Source organism: Castor canadensis, chromosome 6 (assembly GCF_047511655.1).
Source record: "Castor canadensis chromosome 6, mCasCan1.hap1v2, whole genome shotgun sequence".
Lineage (NCBI taxonomy): Eukaryota > Metazoa > Chordata > Mammalia > Rodentia > Castoridae > Castor > Castor canadensis.
Genome location: NC_133391.1, coordinates 70,290,817 through 70,314,371, shown reverse-complemented (window position 1 = coordinate 70,314,371; position 23,555 = coordinate 70,290,817). Strand labels below are relative to the sequence as shown.

At 44.9% G+C, this 23,555-nt stretch overlaps 1 protein-coding gene across 8 annotated transcripts in view; it reads left to right on the top strand.

The window, feature by feature from the left end:
• Window positions 1-23,555, top strand: part of Ablim3 (actin binding LIM protein family member 3) — a 113,673-nt gene that overhangs the window by 56,974 nt on the left and 33,144 nt on the right. For all 8 annotated transcript variants that reach the window (XR_012449002.1, XR_012449003.1, XR_012449001.1 and 5 more), the window contains 3 exons: window positions 5,939-6,065; window positions 9,742-9,835; window positions 16,436-16,523. Coding sequence is in view for 1 of the 8 variants with exons in the window: in XM_020170012.2 (XP_020025601.2) it covers window positions 5,939-6,065; window positions 9,742-9,835; window positions 16,436-16,523 (309 nt within the window). In the remaining 7 variants the exon portion in view is untranslated. The remainder of the gene's footprint in view (window positions 1-5,938; window positions 6,066-9,741; window positions 9,836-16,435; window positions 16,524-23,555) is intronic.

The window sequence follows — 23,555 nt, the reverse complement described above, 5'->3', positions numbered from 1 at the left end:
TACTGCAACATGATTGACAAAATATTGTCAGCAGTTCTGAATTTTGACAAAGTCCACTAAGAAAAATTTGTCACTGGGTGCTCATGGCCCACACCAGTAATCCTAGCTATTTAGGAGGCAGAGATCAGGAGGATAGGGGTTTGAGGCCAGCTCAAGCAAATAGTTTGTGGGACCCCCCCATCTCCAAAAATAACCAGAGCAAAATAGTCTGGAGGTTTGACTCAAGCAGTAGAGTGCCTGCTTTGCAAGGGCTGGAGTTCAAACCCCAGTCCCCACCCCTCCAAAAAAAAATGTCTCACAAAAAAGAAAGTAGGGATGCCCTGAGAGCAAACACAGGGAGAGTATGTCCATGGGCCACCATACCAGCTTCACTTACAAAAATGCAAAGTTCTGGGCTCACCTTGGACCTCTAAGGATGGAACATAGGAGGTGACATCCTGAGTGATTCATTCGCTGTTTCTAAAATTGAGAACACTACCTAGAGATTATGGTGTGGAATCTGCCATGCCATAATAATAGTATGTCTATCACCAAGCCACAGATTTGAGGGAAAAGTGAGGATCAAGAGTGTCAGGATAGTCCTCCTGGTTTGTGGAAATCCACTCAAGTGTGTGCAGCAACCAAATATCTAAACCTCTATTCCCAGATGCCCATGTGGGACTGGGAGCTGCATGTACCCACAGGTACACAGATCCCACCCCCTGGGTCTCTGAAGGTTACACTGGGCTCCAGCAATCTTTCATGTTATATGACACTCTGGCTGGCCCCATCAAAAGAATCAATGAAAATCCATTAGCCTGTGCTGCAGCACCGTGCTGGTGCAGGGGCTGCTGGCCATGGCACCAGCACAGTCAGCATTCTGGGGCCGCATCCAGCCAAGGAAGGTGAGTCGAGAGCACGTGCGTCAGCAAGGCTTGGCTCCCAGGGGCTCCATTAGAGCCTACCAGCTGTGGCGAGCTGAGGAGAGAGACAGTGGGCAGGTTCTCTCCCTTGCCCACCCTTCCTTTCAGTCGAATCAAATCTCTTCCTAGAATGTGCAGAGCCCCTCCTTCACATCCTTGGTGATGCTCAAGAATGACTTGCTCCTCTGGACAGGTTTCATCTCAAGGTGGCTGAGAGTACACACTGCAATCCTTCATAACTCTCTGAAAGCACCATCCAGAATAACAAAAAGACTAGGAGACTGGGATCAGGGCCATGGCCCTGTGACAGATGCTCCTGAGGAGCCCAGAAGACAATGGATTCACATATGGGGCAGTAGAGAGGGAGGCAAGCTTGAGTCAGGAGGCTGCCAATCTTCTGCATGATGCTGAGCAGTCCTGTAGTCTCCCTGAGACTCAGTTTACCTAGTTATAAAAGACACAGGAGTGTGTGGAAAGCAAGTGTGTTAGTACATGGGAATCAAGCTAACATGCATTGTAGTGTGTAAAATATTCCATTAAGATAAAGTGAGAGGTGTAATTGGCATGGAAGTTTAGTGTAACAAGTGCACCAAAAGAGCACTGAGAAGCGGTTTCCCAAACTCATTATTTTTCACAGGTATGCTGTGTGTTTCTGTGTACATTGGGGTCTCTGACAGGTGGGAGATTTCCTCAGAGGGGTGGGAGACTCACATGTGAGCATATCTCAAAGAGAGGCCCCTAAATGTCTCCACCTAATTTTGCAAATTAGGAGAGAGCAGTGAGGAAAGGTGAGGAAAGAAAAATGACTAAGCACGTGAACAATTTGCAGGGGAAGCACTCAGGCTTATGGTTTATGTCATTTCACAAAGTAAAGACATCCACCCATGGATCCACAGTGCATATGTTTCCTAGAAGTGTGTTTTCTGAGAGTGGTCACCGTCTACACTGCAAATGCAAGGGAGTGTCCTGATGAGAGGGAAGGTTGAAGGTCAAGCAAAGGATATTAAGCCAGGATATTTCGAGGAAACGGATAAACAACTAAGGTGTTTGTTTTGTATTATTTTGTTTTTTGGCAGTACCTGAGCTTGAACTCAGGGCCTAAACCTTGAGCCACTCTACCGTCCAAGCTTAAGGGTTTTTTTAAGTGTGAAGGTCATCCCTGGTGGGTGAATAAAGATATTCTGGAAAAGCAGCAGCAGTGTTTACTGACCAAAAAGAATACTCAGAAACTGTCAACGGGAGAGTATTGTGTTACTAACCACATGAAAAGGAAATGTCTCCTCATAGATCTCACAGAGAAGAATCAGCAGTAGAAGTAGCATCACCACCACCATCACCACCATCACCACCACCACCACCATCACCACCACCATCATCACCACCACCATCACCACCATCACCACCATCATCACCACCATCACCACTACCATCATCACCACCACCATCACCACCATCACCACCACCATCATCACCACCACCACCACCATCATCACCACCATCATCATCACCACCATCACCACCACCATCATCACCGTCATCACCACCACCATCATCACCATCACCACCACCATCATCACCACCATCATCACCACCATCATGACCACAATCATCATCACCACCACTATCACCACCACCATCACCACCACCATCATCACCACTATCACCACCATCATCACCACTATCATCACCACCATCACCACCACCATCATCACCGTCATCACCACCACCATCATCACCACTATCACCACCATCATCACCACCACCATCATCACCACCACCATCACCACAATCATCATCACCACCACTATCACCACCACCATCACCACCACCATCACCACCACCATCATCACCACTATCACCACCATCATCACCACTATCATCACCACCATCACCACCACCATCATCACCGTCATCACCACCACCATCACCACTATCACCACCATCATCACCACCATCACCACAATCATCACCACCACTATCACCACCACCATCACCACCACCATCACCACCACCATCATCACCACTATCACCACCATCATCACCACCACCATCACCATCATCACCACCATCATCACCACTATCATCATCACCATCATATCACTATTACCACATAGTACTGAACGTTTCATTATATAATATCTCAATTAATCATTCCAGCAACTCTTTAAGGAAAATAAGAGTAATTGTGTTACAGATAAGAAAACTGAGTCTCTGAGCATAAATGACTCCTAAAGTAACACAGATAATAAGACATGAGACCAGACAGATAGCCTCTAGACCCTGTTCCTTAATACCTTATACTAGAAAAATGACCTGCTAATTGGGAAGGGTCCTGTCTCCAGAATTAGTTGCCTAAAACAAGGCAGGGTCTTGCTGTGATTCACAAAGCCCACTTATTTTTAATGAACTAAGTGGAATGAATGACATAGTCAACTAGGCTAAAAACAGTGGGGGCCTTAGAGGCTTCAGTAATAAAGTGAGGGATTTGGAAGGAACAGGTGGCATCATTCTTTCTGCCAGCTGAAGATTGTAATTTTGGAACAGAAAGGAACATATGAGGAGTGGACAGCTGCAGAAACCAGCTTGGGAACAGGGTGTGGTTCTCCTGACCCTGTTGATGACACCAGATCCATGGGTTCCCGGATCAGGTACCTGAGGCTATACCAGTGTCCAAGAATGAAAGAAAAGAGAGAAAAAAGGTTCAGGTAAATAAGAACCAGTACAATGGAGGACCAGCACTGTAACATGAAAAGAGAAAGCAAATGGAGAAGTCATCCCAGAATTTTCAGGAGAGTAAGCAAAGCTTCCCTGCAGCAGGATTATTGCTTCTAGATTCAGATCAGAGATGGGCCCTGCACAAAATGTGGGTTTAAAATAAAAACACAAGAACATGAAATAATGACAACAACCACTTATTAGATGCACACATTGCTCATACTGACCTAATCATAGGGTAGACATTCAGGTGAGGAGCAGACTCAGAGGTACAACTCAGAGTGGGGGAGTTGGGATTCTTGCCTAGGCCAGTGTCTCACCACTCACTGCAGTAGTTCCTAAATTTCAACCCAAGCTGCTAACTTCATCTCAAATGTAGCACTCTAATTTAAAGAGATGGGACTCGTTACTGGAACATGGAAATGGCCAGCTATTAAGTCGGTTTTATTGAAGAGGTAGAGTAATGCATTGTTAGCCAGCAACATGTCTGCCTCCGTGGAGTCCATCACTGAGCTGGATCAGCGTACATCCACGTCAAGTGACATGTGAGGCACAAAGGATGAGGAAGAGACTGCAGTTGCCTTAGTTATTTGAAGGAACTGTTGGGTGGGAAGAGGAGCAGATTAGTAGCTGCCTAAGAATAGGGGGAGTCACAGGAGTCAGGCTCCACATAAAGAAGACAGCCATGCTAGCCATACCTGTCCAAACAGAGTGAACTTCCCTCAGAATGGCTAAGCTGCCAGCCCCTGGATGTGAGTAGCCAGAGGACAGGTGCCACCCCATCTGTCAAGAGTAGAAAAGGCCCTTCAGGGGCTGGTACATTTTGACCAAATGCTCTGTGAACTCGGAGCCCTACAGAATAATCAAGCCCTGGGGTGGAGCCCTCCAAGACATAAGTGCAGTCTTTGTGGCTTAGAAAGCTTCAGCAGGCACCTGTCTATAAAGGGAGGAGGGACCTGACATCCTTAAATCATTGCATTCTGAAGTCTGTAATTATTGGGGTGGGGAGGTGCAGGAAGACTTATAGACTGATCCCTAGGGGGGAAAAAAAAAAGAAATGGAAAGAAATCACTCCCCAAACTCTTTATTCTCTCAGTCTCCATATGAAGGCCTGGGTCTTGAAACATCTTGCAGCTGGAGACCAACCTGTTCCCAGACTGCACTACGGGATATTAGAAAGGCACACAGCAGCCAAGTGGCAGGTGCTGTGGGAACCAATTTATACAACACTTCATCCAGGCCTGACCCTCCCCACAGCCTGCTGCACATACTGCCCTTTCTAGACAGGTTCCCCAACTTTGTGTGTGGCTCTCTCTCCTTAAATATTCCAAACAGTGCATTGCATCTTGTGGTACCAACTGGGAGGTTTGTCCTCTGGTAAACTTTGCTCCATGACTCTTTTCTCCTCTGAAGTGGGCCATCCGGTCAGCAAGGCCTGAATTCCCAGCATCTCCCAAGTACCCTGTACTCTGATCCATTTCCTGCCCCTCCTGACATTCATTGAGCAACAGGCAGACCGCTGGGCCTGCCCCACATTCTGTTGACCTCAACACACATTCCAAGGTGACAGTGACAGAGAGTGAGAGCACATTTCTGGCTTGGGACAGTCTCAGATAGACTCTGATCCTTGCTTCTTGAGGAGACAGATGTTTGGTATATAGAAGCACACTGGGGAGAGGGTGGGCATGAACTTCTGTTCTTTGCCTGGATAGTGTAAGGCCCACCCATCCACACTCCTTCAGCAAGCATGCTTTGAGTTCCTACTGTAAGCCTGGCACCATGCTAGCCAAGGAAATAGACTTAGCCACAAAGCACAGACACTGTCCTAGCCATTGAGCTCACAGACTAAAAACGAAGAGAAAAAAATGTAGCTGTCCCCAGAAGCAATGCTTCTCAATCTTTGCCATGAACAGAGATCTTGTTGCAGTTCAGTCATCTCAGTGGGACTGTGTTGCTGTGTTCTGCAAGCTCCCAGGTGAGGCAGATGCTGCAGGAACTGGGGTCATGAAAAGCTTGGTTAGCAACTTCAGGAGTGGCCGGGCCAGTACAGGATTCGCTTTGGATGAACAGTGGTTAGGATGATAAGCAGAAAGGCTTCTCCTTCTCCTCCACACCATTGTCCTTTGTCCTCAGGCCAAGGCTCCAATGGTCTTTTCTCTCACTTTGTAGGGTCTCTAGATGGCTGCTAACACCAGGACTGGGACACCTGTGAGGACATTAATGTTCACAGAAGGATTCCCTTGAAGTGGGCATGGGATGATGGCAGAAGGTCCGAGGGGCCCAGAAAGATTTGCTCAGTAGGGGTCCTCTTGTCTTTGCAGACTGCGCTGGGTGCAAGGAAGAAATCAAGCATGGCCAGTCACTCCTGGCCCTGGACAAGCAGTGGCATGTTAGCTGCTTCAAATGCCAGACCTGCAGCGTCATCCTCACCGGGGAGTACATCAGCAAGTTGGTGTCCCTCTCCCTCCCCTTCCCAGCTCCCTAGGCCTCTGTGTCCTACAAGGTCTTACCTTGAATCTCTAGCATCATCCCTTGTCATTTTCATCAGCTACTGCATTTGGGCCACAGTGGCCTCTTTCCACCTGTGCGTCCTCCCATGTTGTGTCCTCTATCTGTGATGCTCTGGTGCTCTTCATCCATGGATTCCTCCCTTCCTCCCTTGAGCCTTCTGCTCAGAGGTAGCCTCACAGTGTCACTCACTACCTTCACTCCCCAGTTCTTTTCCATCACATAGGCTACAGCTACTTGTAATTATAATTGTATATATGTACATCTATACCTATGTACACATCTATATCTATATATACGTATATATCTGTTTTAACTCTTTAGTAGTGATAATACTAACTACCATTTATTGGCCTTTTGTCATGTACAAAGAACTTACTAATTCTTTTGGGCAGATTATCAAATTAAACCTAAACTACCCCTCCCTTGAGGTGTTCTGTCCCCATGTGTCTACTCCAGTCCCTGCTAGGACAGGAACTTTGTCTTAGTCACAGTTGTATACTCTGCCTGTACAATGCGTGACCCATGGTCAATAATGGGTTGATGAATAAATTTAACTGAGATAAAAGGGGATGATGGACACATCAAATTTTCAATCCCCAGGGGCCTGCACGCTGCAGCTTTGAACAAGTCCCCCTTGTGGATAGGCCCTAGTGACCACATGTATATACTTAAATACCTGAAGGCAATTAGGAACACAGACCTCAGTACTTTGACACTTTCTAACCCAGGTGCTTCCTAGGTCCCACCCTCTGGCCAGATACCAGGAGAAGGTGTGAGTACAGCTGTGGTGTAGATAGCATCTGCTCTCACATTTTCAGTCTAATATGGAAATAAGATGGATTCATGAAGAATTAGGACCCCAGGGTTATGTAGAAGGAGTTCATAAGAAGTTTTTTTCCTTAAATTCCTTTCAATCATGAGTGACGGAAAAACCCAATTCCAACTCACTTAAAAGCAACAAGTGGAATTTATTCATTCATAGAAATGGAAAGGTCATAGGTACACTGGCTTCAGGCATAGCTGCATCCAGGTACTTAAAGAGATCAACACCACAGAGCTCACTCTCTCTCTTTCCCCTCCCTCCTGCTTTCCTCTGTATTGGATTCATTCTCAAGCAGATCCTCCTCCCCAAGAGGAAGATCACCAGCAATGTTAGGTTTTAATTCCGTCAGCTTAGCAAGCCTAGTAGTCAGGACTTTTTCCCAAAAACCCAACAAAAGTCCCATGGCTGCCTTTTATTTGGCAATCACTTGATCAATCACTAGCCAGAAGGGTCCATCCCTACAGCCAGACAACAGCCCCTTGTAACACAGAGAAAGCTCAAGCAGGAAGGGGTGACTTCCAGAGGAAAATCTAGGTACTGCTACCAACAGAAGGGGAAGTAGATGCTGGCCAAACAACACTTGCTTGTGCCCAAGGTGCTACTGAAGAGCTGTGGATATTCAGAGAAAGGAGAGGCCACTTCTAACTAACAGGAAGTATAATCTGAAATCAGTGGTGGTATTTCGAGCTGCACCTTGTAAAATGGGTAAGACTTAAAAAGCCAGAGGAGAACTTGAAGGCAGAACGGCAGGGGCAGAAGGAAGGCAAGGGTTGAACACCTCCATCCAGTTTGGGAGCTCAGGTATGTGCACAGGTGAAGCAGAACTCTGAAAGTCATGTCAATAGGCGTCCGTCATTCCCCTCTGGTCTTGCCAAGTACGAAGTGTCCTTAATAAGTTGCTAGCCAGGGTCCTTGAGTCTAGGAACCTTAGCAGTAGGGTTTGCTCAGAGCTCCTCTCCAGGAACATATTAACCCCCTACCTGGCCTCTACAGTCTGGCTCTGGACCCCTGGCCTGCTGCAGTAGAGTGACTAACAGTGCTGAGGCACCAGCTACGACATTAGATGCCCAAGGTAGAAGCCCTATTTGTGTGACCTTGGCCAGGCACTCAACAGCTCTGAATCTTACTTTCCTCATTTATAAAAATAGGGTTAATAAGACGACCTATCTCATGGGGATGTATGAAGGCTCAGAGAACTGTGCTTTGTACCTAAAAAGTGCCCAAGAAATATTCCCTTTATGATATGCCTGCTTTTAGAATCATGTACATTTCAAATTCCCTAACCAGGGATCTAAGTATGCTTGTGTTGGTATGTGTACCCAAATTGTGCTAGCTCATTGTACCCACATTCTGACAAGTGACATTTCCCCTTATACCCACAGAGGGAGAACCTGTTTAGCTCCAGGGAAGTGTATGGGGAGGCCTGTCTCATGGGCTCACAAACAAGATCTTGCCTGTGGGCCTAGGCTCACCTTTGAGCCTTTGCCAGGTGTCAGGCCTTAATGCTGCTTCTCCCTTAGGAAATGCTGACCACCCTGATCCCCAGATGGGGCTCCAACTTTGAGAAGGAGAAATGGCATGTCTATCCTTTAGGCTTCTCTGTTCCTGAGCCAATTCTCTTACACTCAAAAGGGGAGAAACATCCCTCTTTCCTCAGTGTTCAGACTCATTCTTGGAGCTAGGCAGATGTCAGAAGCTGGGCTGAGCTCACCTACATCCCCAACTGTCTCTATCAGCCCTAGATTGCTAAACACCAAACACCCTCCTTTAGGACATTCTCAGCCACGATGGTGATCACGACCTTTACAAGTGTACAGTATGAACTGGGCACAGTGCTAAGCCCTAGCATATACCAGGCCTATCTCCTTTAATCCCCATGAAAATCTACTGAGAAGCAAGACTTGTCTGTGTTTGACGTCCAGCTTCAAGTCATCACGGGTGACCTGGGTGAGTTACTCATCTGCCCCATGCTTGGGTTTTCTCATCCACCCACTGAGAAACTAATAGCACTGATTTCATTGGGATGCCCTGAGGATTAAATGAAATGATCTATGTGAGGCACCATCAGATGGTGGGACACATACCAAGCGAGAAATGCCAGTGGTTATTAGCACTAGGGGTAGTACAAGAAAATTCCCCAGCAAGCTTGTCTCTGTTACTAAGACATAAGCACTAGTAGAAATGGCGTATGTAGGAGGCACTCAGTGGAAGTTTCTCATTATCTACTAATCAAGTAGCACAGACAGTGGTTCTTCCATTATAGGTAAAATTTTTTATTAAAGGAGGAGGTCTTAAGGATACAGATACATAAAAAAATTGATTATATTCATTACCTCCTGGAAGGAAGACTGGGTGGGGTTGAAAGAAGGATGGAGGCTTTTCCTTTTATGCCTTGAAGATGCTGTACCATATACAAGTATTACCTATTCTAAGTAAAGCCAAACAGTGTAAATGTTTTAACTAATTTTCAAAAGGAGTCCCTTGGAATAAAAGAAAAAGAGTGAGTCTGGAGACCTTGTGGGGAAGGAGAAGAAGGTAAGGGGAAAAGGGACACATGAGGCTCCCATCCATGCTAGGGATGCTCACCAGATGCCAGTTCCTGGGCCCCTATCTCAGGAATTCTCTGATTCTGTAATCTGAAGTGTATCTGAGAAGTTTGTGTGTTAAGTGAGCTCCCCAACCACTTCCAATCTTCACCCAGTCACCATAGGCTGCAGGTCCTGGAAGAGCCACAGGACTCCCTTCACTGATCTCCTCACTTCCTCTTCCTTTGTGAAATTCCTCTTGCAGGGATGGCGTTCCCTATTGCGAGTCTGACTACCACTCCCAGTTTGGCATTAAATGTGAGACCTGTGACCGGTACATCAGCGGCAGAGTCTTGGAGGTGAGTGGGCCCAAGTAATCACGAAGACATGTGAACAGGATCCCTCCAAAAAGTCATCACCAAGGAAGGAGAAAGTCACCTCATAGCCTCAACCTCCTCCAGTTTTTCTTGCTTCATGACCTTGAACAGATAACCTTGCAGGATCTCTGAGCACCCCCAAAATCAGAAGGTGAACAAAATTATTCCTGGTTCAAAGATTTCTATGCTGGAAAAATCAGCGGCTTCTTTGTGTTTAAACCCAGACAGATTTCTAGGGAGTAACAATTAGGTTTTCCTCCCAGCCCTGCCTAAGGATGGAAGCCCTTTTTTTTTTTTATTTTTTAAGTATTTGGTAGTACTCTGATTTAAGAACCAACTTGTCTAGCAGCTTGCTTCCTGAGCCCTTCTTTGGCTGGTCCATCACCATGGCAACCAACTCTCCCCAGCTCGCTCTGCCAGTGACAGACAACCTCAGCCCCTTGCTGAGCCCTTGGCTTTCCTGGCCTTCCTTTCCACACCCTCTGGGCCTAGAAGCTGCCCACCCATTCTTTGGAACCACCCACCTTGAGGAATTAGAAAAATAGGAAAGAGCTTAGTGCAAAAGAAAAATAATAACCTAAGAGTAGAAACAACTGGGCTCTTACATTGATGCTACTGCTAACTTATACTCAGATTTTGGATGAGGATCTTTGTATCTCTGGGCCCCTATTTTTCATTTGACAATGGCTGGGGAATGGCAGGCTAGGTTAGCTGCTGTAAGCAGAATCATTAGTTCTGCCAAATCTGACCAGTTGGCTGTAGTTACTGTGATTCTTTTGCCACATGTGAGCTCAGCAGGAGACAGTATAGAAAATAGGAAAGGACTCTCCAAGGAGATGTTCTGAAGCAGAGCTCTGAGGATGAGGAAGCTAGCATTGAAGAGCTAGGAAGAATGAGCTTGACCCATTCAGGAAACAGAGAGAAAAGCCAACATGGCTGAAATTTATAAATTGAGGGTAGAAGAGGTTGAATAGAGGGCATATCTCACAGGACTTTAAAGACTATGTTAAAGAGCTTAGATTTTACACTAAGTATAATGGAAAGCCATTGGAGAGTTTTAAACCAAGGAGCAGCATGGTATTATATTTTTAAGAGATTGTACTAGCTATTACATACAGAATTGACTGTAGGGAGTCATACAGAATAAAATAAACAAATGAACTATTAAGTATCTCCAAGGAGCAGTAAGGAGTACAAAACAGAGGATAAGGAAGCATGAGCACAAGAAGGGTTGTTGGGCTCAGGTTTCTAAGGGCCCAATATCGAGGGTAAGGAGTTTATCTGAGTAATGGGAAGTCATAGAAAGAATGAGCAGGAATGACCTGATTAGAGCAGAACCTCAGGGAAGATAACATTTTGATGTTCACAGGCTAAATTTGCAGGAAGGAAACTACAAGAGGAAGCCAGGGGCCACTGCATGACAAGGGCAACCACCCTTGTCTCCAGCATCGTGGAAGTAGAATTCCAATAGCTCTGCAACTGTGGGACTTGTAGATGTGGAGACTGGAAGAGAGGAAGTAAAGTTGTACCAACTGTGAACCTGGGTGATAGGAAGTCTGATGTCACAGAACTGGGGATAACAGGAGAGAAGGTAGTCTGGGCAGAAAAAGTCAAGTTTCATTTGGGATACGTTTGTGATTGCCATCCCAGGAAAGTTGCAAGAAGACAGAAACATGGGTCAAGGCTCAGAAACAAAGCTCAGGTCTGGGTCTAGGGGCATGACTCAGATGGCAGGGTATTTGCCTAGCAAGCATGAGGACCAGAGTTCAAAAAATAAAGCTCGGCCCAGAGGAGCCAATTTCAAACCAATCTTGGAGAGTGGCTGCCTACAGAAAGAGGAGGAATTATCAGAGGAAGAAGAGGGACAGTTGGGATGTGGGAGAACAGAGGGGATAGTGAAAGGACAGAGCTTCAGGAAACATGGTAAGGTCAATTGGATGTAGGTCAAACTCTGTAAAGATGCTGGAATGGGAGATCACAAACGTTGACTTTTCTTTGGGAAGAGAAGAACTTTGATTACACACAGGACTGCAGATGGGAAGTTGTTCTGATATTTCCAAGGTGCTTTACAATTCTATTGGTGATGGCTGCCTTTTCCCCAAGCATCACTATTGCTTGGCATCATGGTAGTCTCTTCCTCCTCGGCAACTGTGACTGGGTTTCAATTGATCCCATTTGTACAGGCTCCATTAGCATCTTGGAATTACTCATTTTTTCTTAGAGCTGGAAGAGACGTTCAGCAATAAACTAGTTCAGCCTCCTCATTTTATAGATGAGAAAAGTGAGACCCAAGATACAAGTACCTTTCCAAGGTCCCAGGTAGAATTTCTGGTAGAGACAGAGGTAAAATCTAGGACTCCAGGCTTCTGTATCCCACAGCTCTCAGCCGCTCAGGGGTCTTTGAGGTTATATGATGTCAAAGGGAAAAATAGCTAAAGTGAAAAGGACTTGAAGTCAAATTTTTACCACTTCTAGCCATGAAACCTTAAGCAAGTTACTTTCTCCAAGTCTTAGTCTTAGTCTGTCAATAGAGAATACTACTGTCATTTTAATGGATGTGTTAGTCAGGAATTTTTTGATTGCAAGTACATAAACTACATGCAAATGGCACTGGCTGAATAGGAAATATATTAGCTCCCAAAACACAAAAGCTAGGAAGAGTTCTAGCTTTGGCCACAGCTGGGTTCAGTGCCTAAATAAATCACCCAAAATCTCTGGCCATCTCAGCTCAACTATTTGCAGGAAGGCTCTCTTTATGGTGGGGATGTTTAGACACTGGGATCTTGCATTCTATCAACCAGCATCTCCAGTGGAGATCAAGCCTCTCTCTCCCAATAGCTCAGCAAGCATTCTGGGACTCACTCTGGATGGTTTTAGACCCATCCCTGAACCAACAGCTGTGCCTATAGACTTGAATAGATTAATTGGTGGAGTCCACACTGCTTAACCCTATGGAATGATGGTGGAGTGGTCTAACCAAGGAGAGGCTTGGTGCTGTTTCTGGAAGAAGGAGAAAGAGCTTTGGCCAGGCAGTTTCCCAGCATGGGGCCCAGCACATTATCAGGTCACTGCAGGCACTTACTTAAATCATTCTTCTCTTCTCAATCCAACCTTTCCCATTCCCTCCTAAGGCCATTCCTTCATCCTCAGGGACAGAACTCAGTATGCTAAGTGTCAGTTAGCAACCTTCCTTCCTTGTCCAAGTTCTCACCAAAGAGGACCACAGCCTAGTCTTTTTTGTTTCTTTTTTTAATAGTTTTATTATATTTTTGAATTAACATATATTAATAATGTAATTCGATACACATGTGCACAGTGTATCCCAAACAAGTTCACCCCCTCTTTTATTCCCATTCTCTTCCTGCCTCCACTAAGCAACCCTTTTGTCAAACAATGTTTGCTGGGTTTCATTATGCCATCTTCATGTGTATATAAACAACGTACTTCTATCCTCCCTACCCCTCAGTGTCCTTTCCTTTCTCCCTTCCCCGTTGTGTTGATCCCCGCACACCATCTCCCTTTTATATTCATGTCCCATTATTGTCATCGTCATCATTTTAGGTCTAGATTTCACAAATGAGTGAGAACATGCAATATTTGTCCTTCGAATTTGGCTTATCACACTCAACATGTGACCTCCAGTTCCATCTATTTTCTGGCAGATGACATAATTTCACTTTTCTTTATGTAATTTTTTTTCTTTAGTAATATTCCATGGCATATACATACCATATTTTCTTTATCCATTTCATTGGTAGTTGATACCTTGGCTGATTACTAAATTTGGCTGTTGTGAATAGTGCTAGTGCTGCAATAAATGTGGGTATTCATGTCTCTTGTATGCTCTTGTATGTTGACTTATACCCCTTCAGATATATGCCAAAACTGGTATACAACCTCTGTGGAAATTAGTATGAGATACTCCAAAAAACTAAAACTAGACCTATCTTATACCATTCTTTTAAATTTTTTTCTTAGCATAAATTGTACAAAAGGGTTTCATTGTGATATTCATGACATGCATGTAATATACTTTGATCAAATTCACCCCATATATATTACTTTCTTAACCACCTACCTTCTCCCCCCTCCTTTTAACAGTTTTTGGTGGGTTTCATTGTGATATTTCCATATATATATAAAATGTACTTCTATAAAAATTCATTCTCCCATCACCCTCTCCTGTCCTCCCTCCTCCCACCTGCTGCACAACCTGGTCTTGCTGCATTCCTAGCCTTGGTTGTCATTCTCAGACCTCTCCAATATGGCCTCATATTTCAGATGCCAACTCTGCTATTTTTATTCAATATTTTCTTGACTTTGGTATGCTAGCAGGTGAAATAATTCCTGTTACCTTGCTGCTTTGGCTTTTCCATATGCTGGGTGCAGGCTGCCTTAACAACTTCACTTCTTTCCAGTTGTTTTCTATACCATCCATGGCCAGGGTTGCTGAGATGGGCAGGAAGTCTTTTTCAGCAGAGTGGTGGGGCGTGACATTTAGGAAGATGCTATGCTTCAGTTTTGCCAAGGCACTGTTACTACCCTGGATAAAAAGGTCTATAATTGAAATGATAAAGAGACACAGAGGAGGGAGAGGCTACTAATTAAACCAATTATACTTGTCATGGTATGAGAGAATCAGTCCCATGACTTCTCAGCTTGGGAAAATAGCAGACTCCTCCTAAAGTTTGAGTATAGTTTGCTTGGATGACAACAGGATGTTTTCTCACTGGTGGGAGCCATGTAAACAACTAAGAATGACAAAATGTGATATTGGAGGGTTTTTTTTTCTTTTTTAAAAATCTGCCCTCTTTATATTCTTGCTAAGTTTTTGGAATAAATTGAGTTTCTCCAAAATAAACAATCCCAAAAACATTTGGAAATAGGTCATCTTTATACAACTATAATTTTTTAATTGAACAAATAAGCATCAGACCAAGCAATGGCTTGCAAGGAGGGTACTTCACATCCCCCAAATATACATCAATTTTACCCAGTGCCTTGCCCCCCCAAAATAAAATTACCCTGCCATGTAAAATATTTCTTCAAAAGAAGCCCCACCTTCCAACCTGGTCTCTGTATCACTCCTTCTGTGAGAAATTCTAGAACTTCCAATAGGCTGAAGAGCCCTTACACATCAGGTCCTCTGGGCTAGGATTCTAGTCAGCATGGAAGCCGCTGTAGGGCTGGCACCTGGCTCCCACAGGCCTGGCCCCAACACTGCTACCGACTTCCAGTGAGACCTTGGGGAACAGCCTTCTCAGAGACTGGTGCTTCCTCCCCACAGAGGAATTTGCAGATATAATAATTTCCATTTTTAATTTCAGCAGTGGTGGGGAATAAAAGTGAGAAAAGATAAGGGACTCAACAAAGCCACCTCAGGGTGGGTTGGGCTCAGAGACAAGGCCCCCAGTGCCACAAATCTAGTTTAGGAGTTAGGGGCTCCCTGGCAGGTCCTCATTTGTACACTAAGCCCTGAAAATATGTCCTTCATATGCCACTCTCATAATTTTTATCATGTCTGTGAGCCTTATATGCTCATTCTTACATAATACTTTAATTTGTGTTTAAGTCAGTTCATTTGCATATTAGAAAGCTTCCACAACATAACATAACAAGAAAAACTGTAGAACCTGCCTTATTGCAGGTAATCCCAAAATGAATATAGTTCTAGCTAGATCATATTGCTTGTGGGTGCACCAAGCCTCATACCTGTTCTCATTCTTAAAAAGATAGATTAGAGCCAGGCATGGCAGTACACGTCTATAACCCTAGCACTCAGGAGGCAGAGGCAATAGGATCTTGAGTTCAAGGCCAGCCTGAGCTACAGAGTGAAACCCTGTCTCAAAAAAACTAAGGGCTGAGGGCAATCTAACCAATGTACAATGTAAGACTATTCAGAATTATCATAACAAATACCCCCAACAAAGTTGATATGCTAATAAAAATGAAAAAATAAAATAAAAAGCTGCAATCGCCAAAAAGAAAAAAAAAAAACCTAAGGGATGGGAAAGCATCTCAGTGGTAGAGCACTTGCCTGGCATGCACAAGGCCCTGAGTTTGATCCAAAGCACCACCAAAAATAAAGTCAGTGTGTTTTGATAGATGTCGTAAATTCTTAAATACACTGGCTCCAAGCTGGTACTTTCTCCTTTATAATATCAGAAGAATCAATAGAGGATTAAAAAGGAGATCTTTTTTTTTCCATTGGTTCAGTGTTATTAAATCCCGAGATCATGTCCATTAAGGTCATTTCAGGTGCCACTAGGGGTAATGACCCACACTTGGGGAAATGCTGAGATGCCTCAAAGCCAGACTGTTTCCTAATGTAGAAATGAGAAGATGGGGATAATGGTCTCTAAGGGCCCTTTCACCTACAGGTATCCAGAGTAGTTCCCTGAGCTGCCATCTGTGACCCACAGAGACGTCACCAAGCTTCTTGGGTGGTTTCTCATATGGTCTGGGCCCCACTGGGCAAGCTCCCAACCTACCATAGGGCCATGAAGACAACTACAACACTAATGTACCCACTGGACAGCAGCCCCAGCTCTGACATCCTGTTCCATCTCTTGATTTCCGTAGGCAGGAGGAAAGCACTACCACCCCACCTGTGCCAGATGTGTGCGCTGCCACCAGATGTTCACCGAAGGGGAAGAGATGTACCTCACAGGTAAGCAACTCTGACCCTTCACAAGGCGTTCTGATCCACTCATGACCGGAAAGGGGATATGATCTCCTTCCATGTCAGTGTTATCTTTGCCGTTGGCCTATCCTCAAAATTGCAATTAATTTGCCCCTCTCTGGGTGAATGGAGAAAGTTGCCGGTGTGGCTAATATGAAGTGACATGTAATCTGCCTTCCATCCCTGTGCACCTCCACCCGCTGTTCAGCTGGCCTGCTTCCCTGGCAGTGCTCTGAGCAGACTCCCCTGGCTCTGCCTGGGAGTAGGAAGATGAACTCCCCAGGACCAAGGAGTCAGAGAACCTCAGAGGGACACTTGGGCTACAGAGAACCTATAGCACCACAGCCTCTACCTGCCCCCATCCTATCCCATTTCTTCTCCCCACATCTCAAAGCATCATACCAGGCCACTGCTCAGGGCTCCCAGTGGGCACAAAGAGGAATGGAAGGCACACATAGTCCCCCTAAGCAAGCCAGGGCTGTTTCCACTCTGCTCCCTCCCCAGGTCCAGCCCTCTTGCCCCAGGATTCCTGCAGCAGTCACCCAAGGGTCTTCATATTCCACTCAGTCTTCTCCTGTCTACCTGTCCCCTCATCCAGCACATCACAGTGCTCTTGGCTCTGCCCCAGTGAGAAGCCTTCCAGGCCCCTTCCTACCCACCAGTTTAGGTAAAAGTTCTTGAGCCTATCATGGAAGATCTCCTCAAGATCCCAAACCTCCTCTCTAACCTTTAACATACCCAACACTTAAGCTGCCTAAACCATCCTTCAGTCCACTTATTCTGTCCTTCAACCACTATTTCTGGAGTCTCTCTTCCTTGTGCATGCTCTGTCCAGGGCCCATTGTGAGGTCCCACCACAACCCGTCTTCAGCAAAGGAGATGGGCGTCAGTTGGAATCACACAAATAAATGTCAGTCATGGTGGGTGCTACAGAGGGGAGAAGGCTGGGGTGGGTGGGAGGAGTAACAGAAAATGCTCCCTGAGGAAGGACCAGAAGCTGAGATCCTGGACTGCTGAGTGTTAACTGGCATCTCAGTCCCTTCAGGCTGTTTTAACAAAGTACTATAGATTGGATGACTTATAAACAAAAGAAATTTACTGCTCACAGTTCTGGAGGCTGGGAAATCCAAGATCAAAGTGCTGGCAAGTTTGGTGTCTGGTAATAGCCCACTTTCTCTTAGACATTGCCTTCTTGCTGTGTCCTCACACGATGGAACAAGTAAAACAGCCCCTATTTTATATAAAGGGCGCTAATCTCAATCATGAAGACTCTGGTCTCATGACCTAATCACCCCTCAAAGGCCCCCACCTTCTAATATCACTTGGAAGGAGAAGATTTCAACATATAGATTTTGAAGAACACAGACATTCACACCATAGCAATTAGACAAGAGAAGAGGAATAAGATATGTCAGCCTAGGGGACAGGATCGGCAAGATCCTGAGGGGTGGGTAAAGAAATGACAAGTGTTTAAGACCAAGAGCAGCTGTGTGGCCTGGTTACAGACAGAGGTAATAGATGGGACTGAGAGACCTTATGGCAAAACGGTGTTCAGCCCATGAAATAAATTCATGACTTTTCTCTTTGTCTTCCTGTGCCCTCTTTGGAAATCCTACCATCATATGTCCCCTTTAGTCACCACATGCTTCATGAGCACTCCAGAACCACCCACCTGTACCCATATCTTAAAGTGCTCCTTCCTCCCTGAGTCCTCACCGCCCATTGTTTGCACTGGTCACCTCTAGCTTGTCTAAGAGTTAGTCTTCTACTGAGACCCCTTGATCCTAACATTGGCCCTACCTTCACTCACTCATAACCAATCACTGTTGTCAGAATTGCTATAAGTAGTCCCACCTAGATGTTTGAATAGCTTCTTGGAGAGTGGGAGCCCTTCCACATTTCTCTGAAGGTAGTCAGGGGCCAGGGAGTGTGTCTAAGCTATGAAGCGTGTCCTCACCACAAATGCCCAAAGCCATGTGTTCCCTCAAGCTGCGATGTGTCCCCTGTGCCTAGAGCAGTTTCTCAACCTCGACACTGTTGACATATGGGCTGGTTGATTCTTTAGTGTGGGAATTGTCCTATACACTGTAGGGTATTTAGTGGCATCCCTAGTCTCTACCTACTGGATGACAACTAAAAATGTCTCAGATATTGCCAAATGTCCCAGGTGGGTGGAGAATAAAAAAATCATCCTCGGCTGAGAACCCAAAGCTATCCAGTAGAAACCTCTGCCTCATGCTAGGAGTGCTGATCAGGGGTTCCTATGTTGGAATGGACAAGGGGAACATTACATTTCTAAGACTTTGCAACTCTGTAACTACTTACTTGGATGTGCTGACAAGCAGATGCTAGAGGCAGATGAATCCCAAAGGTCACTCTAAACTATAAAGTGACTTCCCTCGTTGTATAAATTGGGGAAATGGGTCTAGAGAAAGGAAGAGTTTTGGGTGTGAACCAGCGCATACAAGAGCAAAGCAGAGCATTGACCTTGGCCTTCACTTCTAGGGCTCTCTGCACCTTCTCTCCTGGGACCTAGACCCTGGATGCTACTCAATTCCCTGCTCCTCCCCCATGAGCACCAACCTCCCAGTGCCAGGGTCCCCAAGTGACTCCTGTTGCAAACTTTATGATGTCTCCGTGTACCCCAACTACCATGAATATCTGGTGTTTGTGTTTAGGTTGAAAACTTGCTGCAGTGTTCCTTTGCCCTATTCTGGTGAACACCTCCTGGTGTCAAACCTGCCCTTGAATCTGTATCCCTGCCTATACATCCCTGGAATAATCAGGATCTTTATCTTCCTGCCTGAATTTCCCATCCTCACCCTTTCCCATTTGTGCTTTGCTCCAGACTCAGGATGAGTTCTAAATTTTTTACCTTAGGCAAGTCTCTTAACTCTCTGAGCCTTGACTACCTAATCTGTAAAATAGACTAGTGAAAGTGCCTTTGAGATACAAGTATAAAAAATTCCTGGTTCATGTGAAACTCCCCATGTGTTTATTTAACAAATATCTATTGAGTACCTACTGTGAGCCCAGTGCTGTTCTAACAAGTAGAGATGCAGTGGGGAACAGATCAGACAAGTCCCTGCCCTCGGGGAACTCATAGGCATGGATTAAGATCTTCACTGACCCAGCTTCACAGATGCTGAGGAGTTAAGCGATGAAGTCGAGTGAACAGTTTTGTGATCCTGAAAGAGAATGCACCATCAAACCTAAGGCAGAAACGCCTCCAGGAGGTGGGAGATATTCTTGGTAGTGTAGAAGAGCCTGTCACCCTCTCATTAATTATCCCCATCCCTACCCTCCCAGCTCCAGGGAGTGTGGGAGTAATTGCAGGGCAATCATGGTCCTGCCTCAAGGGACGCTGAGTGATCCTAGAATGAGGGAGTTAGGCTGTGCAGTGCTAGAGTCATGCTGATTCAGGCTGTGGGTGTCTTGGGGCAGTGGCAGCCACCAAGAGTTTCAGCTACCACTGAGAACTGAGACCAGGACACTCTCACAAGATGGGGATACCAGGTTCAAAATGATGCCCTTCAGAAATGGCAAGGAAGCCCTCCTCCTAGACAGCCAAGAGTCCTGGGTTCAAGTGTCAGCACTTAAGATGTGACCTTGAGAAGGGACTTCCTTCTCTGGGTCTCTTCCTTTCCCTGTCAAGTGAGTAGAATGTCACTGTCTGGTGTTGATGCATTCAAGTGGAGGCCACACTTATGTGGCGGGCTCTCTGCTGCAGGTCAGCTACTGGGATATGAGCAAGGCAGATGTACTTGCTGCCCTGGTGGATTATATTCTCTGGAAGTAGAAACTGGCATTGACCAAACAGAAGTGAAAATTTCTGTGATGAGCTGTGAAAAGTGTGGTGAAGGGAAATGTTTGGGAACAATGGGGATGTGTCAGAAGGTCCTGATCTAGTTTGGGAGGCCAGGGGAGGCGCCCCTGAGGAAGAGAAATTTCAAGCCATTCTTGAAGATGGGTAGGAAGTGGGAGGATGAAGAGGGAGGGGAACTGTGGAGGCAGTGAGAACAGCAGGTGCAAAGGCCCCTGGTGGACGGAAGCATTATATGGTAGAGAAACCAAAGCAGGTCCACATATGTGGTGCAGCACACACCACAAGTTTCTCATAAACATCAAAAGAGAGAATGACAGTAAAGGTGCTGAGGGCCTCGTAAAGCAATGCATAAAGGGTGAGGGGTGGACAGAGACACACAAAGAGGGTGTGTGTTAAAATGCATGCCAAGCCTATACACACAGTCTTATCAGTTCTGTAGCTGGACAGTCTGGTCCTGGCAAACGGTCCTCAGAAGATTCTTTGGTTTGTTTGTTTGTGTTTTAATTGTGATGTGATGCCTTTCTGATGGACTTTAATTGGGAAAAGTCTGACGTCTGTCTGAAGGAAAACTTCCAGAGTCTCATGAGACAAGAGCAAGTTTTCTATTATTTATTTTAAATTCTGTTGCATGCTCAGTCTTTCAACTGTTTTTGTAAAGATGCCAGATTTCTAATCTGTCTGTTATCCAAACCCTTCATTTGGGCTTCACCAGGAAATTAGGCCACTGAGTTTTGTGCAGCAAAATAATAGCTAACATGCTGCAGGTTCAAGACAGAACTCACACTGAAATCACAAAGCTGACAGTTGCAGGACCAGTGGGAATTTTCTTCAACTCCAAATGTCATTCATGAAATAGATTTTGCTCTTGTTCTAAATGTGCCTGCACCCAAAAAAAAGAGATAGATTCTTTTTCTCCCCTCTGTCTATACCAAATGTCACACTCTGCACCCCATTCCAAGAACCTGTGACATTAATCCTATAGACATGTGATCAGCTGCAGATTTTAAAACTGTTCTCTATTACCATCCTATATTCAACTTCAACCCACCAGGCAGGAAACCACTTATGAAATAGTGGGAACCCTACAAAAGTATTGTAACAAATTATGTCAACAATTAACATGATAATAGTAATAAAAATAATAAAATGTCATTGTCATCCACTGATATTGATCATTTACTGTGTATCAAATACTATATTAAGAATTTTAAATACTGTACCCCATTTCATCCTCACAACAGCCCTGTGAATTAAAAAACATCAATAGCCTCATTTTGGATAAGGACAAAAATTTAGAGGCTGCATTACTTGGTCAAGGTTAGAAAGCCTACAGTGCTAGGGTTTTTTAAAGCAGTTTTCTTGTATCTATCACCAATTTCTTAAGCTATGGTTCACAGTTGGCCTTCTGAATTCTATGAATCTCCTGGAATAGCCTGCCAAATTTTTCATGTAGATGTATTTGTCTAGAAAGAGGATCTGTAGCTTCCATCAGATTTTCAGAAATATCCATGGCCCAAAATAACAGTGACGAGCTTCAGTTCTACGTTAACGCAGATCTACAACCCATCCCCGAGGCTTGCTTTGATGGTCACGCCGAACCCTTCTCTTTTGAGCTGAGTCTGTTTCAGACCACATTTTTTTTAGCTGATGATACAAGGTCATGTGTCAGGAGGTGTGTTCTTCTGGCACAGCTGGGGTTGTCTCTGGCATTTAGCAAAGGCCTTCTTTTCATCAGACAAGTAACCAGAAAGGTACACTGAGCTAACAAATGTTCCAGTGCAGGGCCTCCCGGTGTAACAGGTTGTGGCACACCAGCCCTCAGTCATGATCTCCGCATCTCTTCAAACCACATTTCCGAGGTGCTATTACAGTATTTGTTGCTATATTTTCATAGTCTAGCATTATTACTTAAATTGGATCTCTCTACTGACAGCTTAGGTTGTAGGAGTAAGATTTAAAAACTTTAAATCTTATGTTTCCCCAATCCTGCTACATAATTTTAGATTCTTCAAACATATCCTGTTCCTGTACTAAATTGGTATTTCCTAAAGTCTGACTATACTGAGCATATTTCATTTTAAATAGCATATTTTAATTTTTGATGAGTTACAATTTTTAGATTTTTAAGGGTTACCAAACATCTTGAATCATATAAAAATATTACAGTATTGTACCTAAAATATGAATTTCTAAAGTCTATATCCAGCTTGCTACTCTTCGGTCACCACAAACTCAAGACGATGTAGACATTTTCTCTCCAGTTACATGTCACATTTGCTTCACAGGCATATTTGTCCATATTGGTCAGAATTACATCCACAGTAGCAATTTCCCTGGTTGCTTCCTCTATTTTCTGAGAAACAAACTTGCCTGAGGGGCAAGTCAAGAACTTGTCAGATACTCAGGTTTTAACTTGATGAGATATTTCATTCGTCTGGGCTTTTTTAGGTGGTAGAAACCCAACTCAAACCATGGTAAGAATGGACTGATGGGCTCACAGAACTGGCAGCATTCAGGAGCAGCTAGGTTGAGGGGCCTGTGGGTGTCATCAGGTGACTCTTCTCCATGCTTCTTTCTGTATCTGGCCTTATGGTCTCCTCTCCAGACTGAGGGCTGCCATGTGTGGCAGGAAGGCCAGTCCCCAACCACCAGCCATACAGAGGCAGCATTCCCTGCTGGGCTCAGCAGAGAAGCCCTAGAGAAACTTCAATGACCTGACTTGATCCACATGCCCGGGCCAGGGTGGGAAGACAAGTGGACGAGCAGCAAAGACATCCACGTTTTCTTAACCCTTGTTTCCCCATCTGTAAAAGGAGAGAAGACTAAGCCCCACCACACAAGGCTGTTGTAAGGATCAGATGAGCTCCTGCCTGGTGCAGGCTTATCATTAAGCCCAGCACTGCCAGCTCTGCTAGTCTGAGCTCCTGACAAACACCCTGGTGACCATGTGCCAGGGGTCAGTGCACTCTTCAGTTCTGGCTCCTGTCAATGTCACTATCATTATTAAAAACACTTCATGATCAAAGTATAGTATATAAGTATAAAAATATCATAATGAAACCATCATTTTGCACAATTTTTTTAAAAATACTTAGATGGGGCTCAGCATATGAGCTCAATAAATGTCAATTATCATTTTTTATTTAAGTACCATTATTATAAAGTGTGTGTCTGTCTGTGTGTGTGTGTGTCTG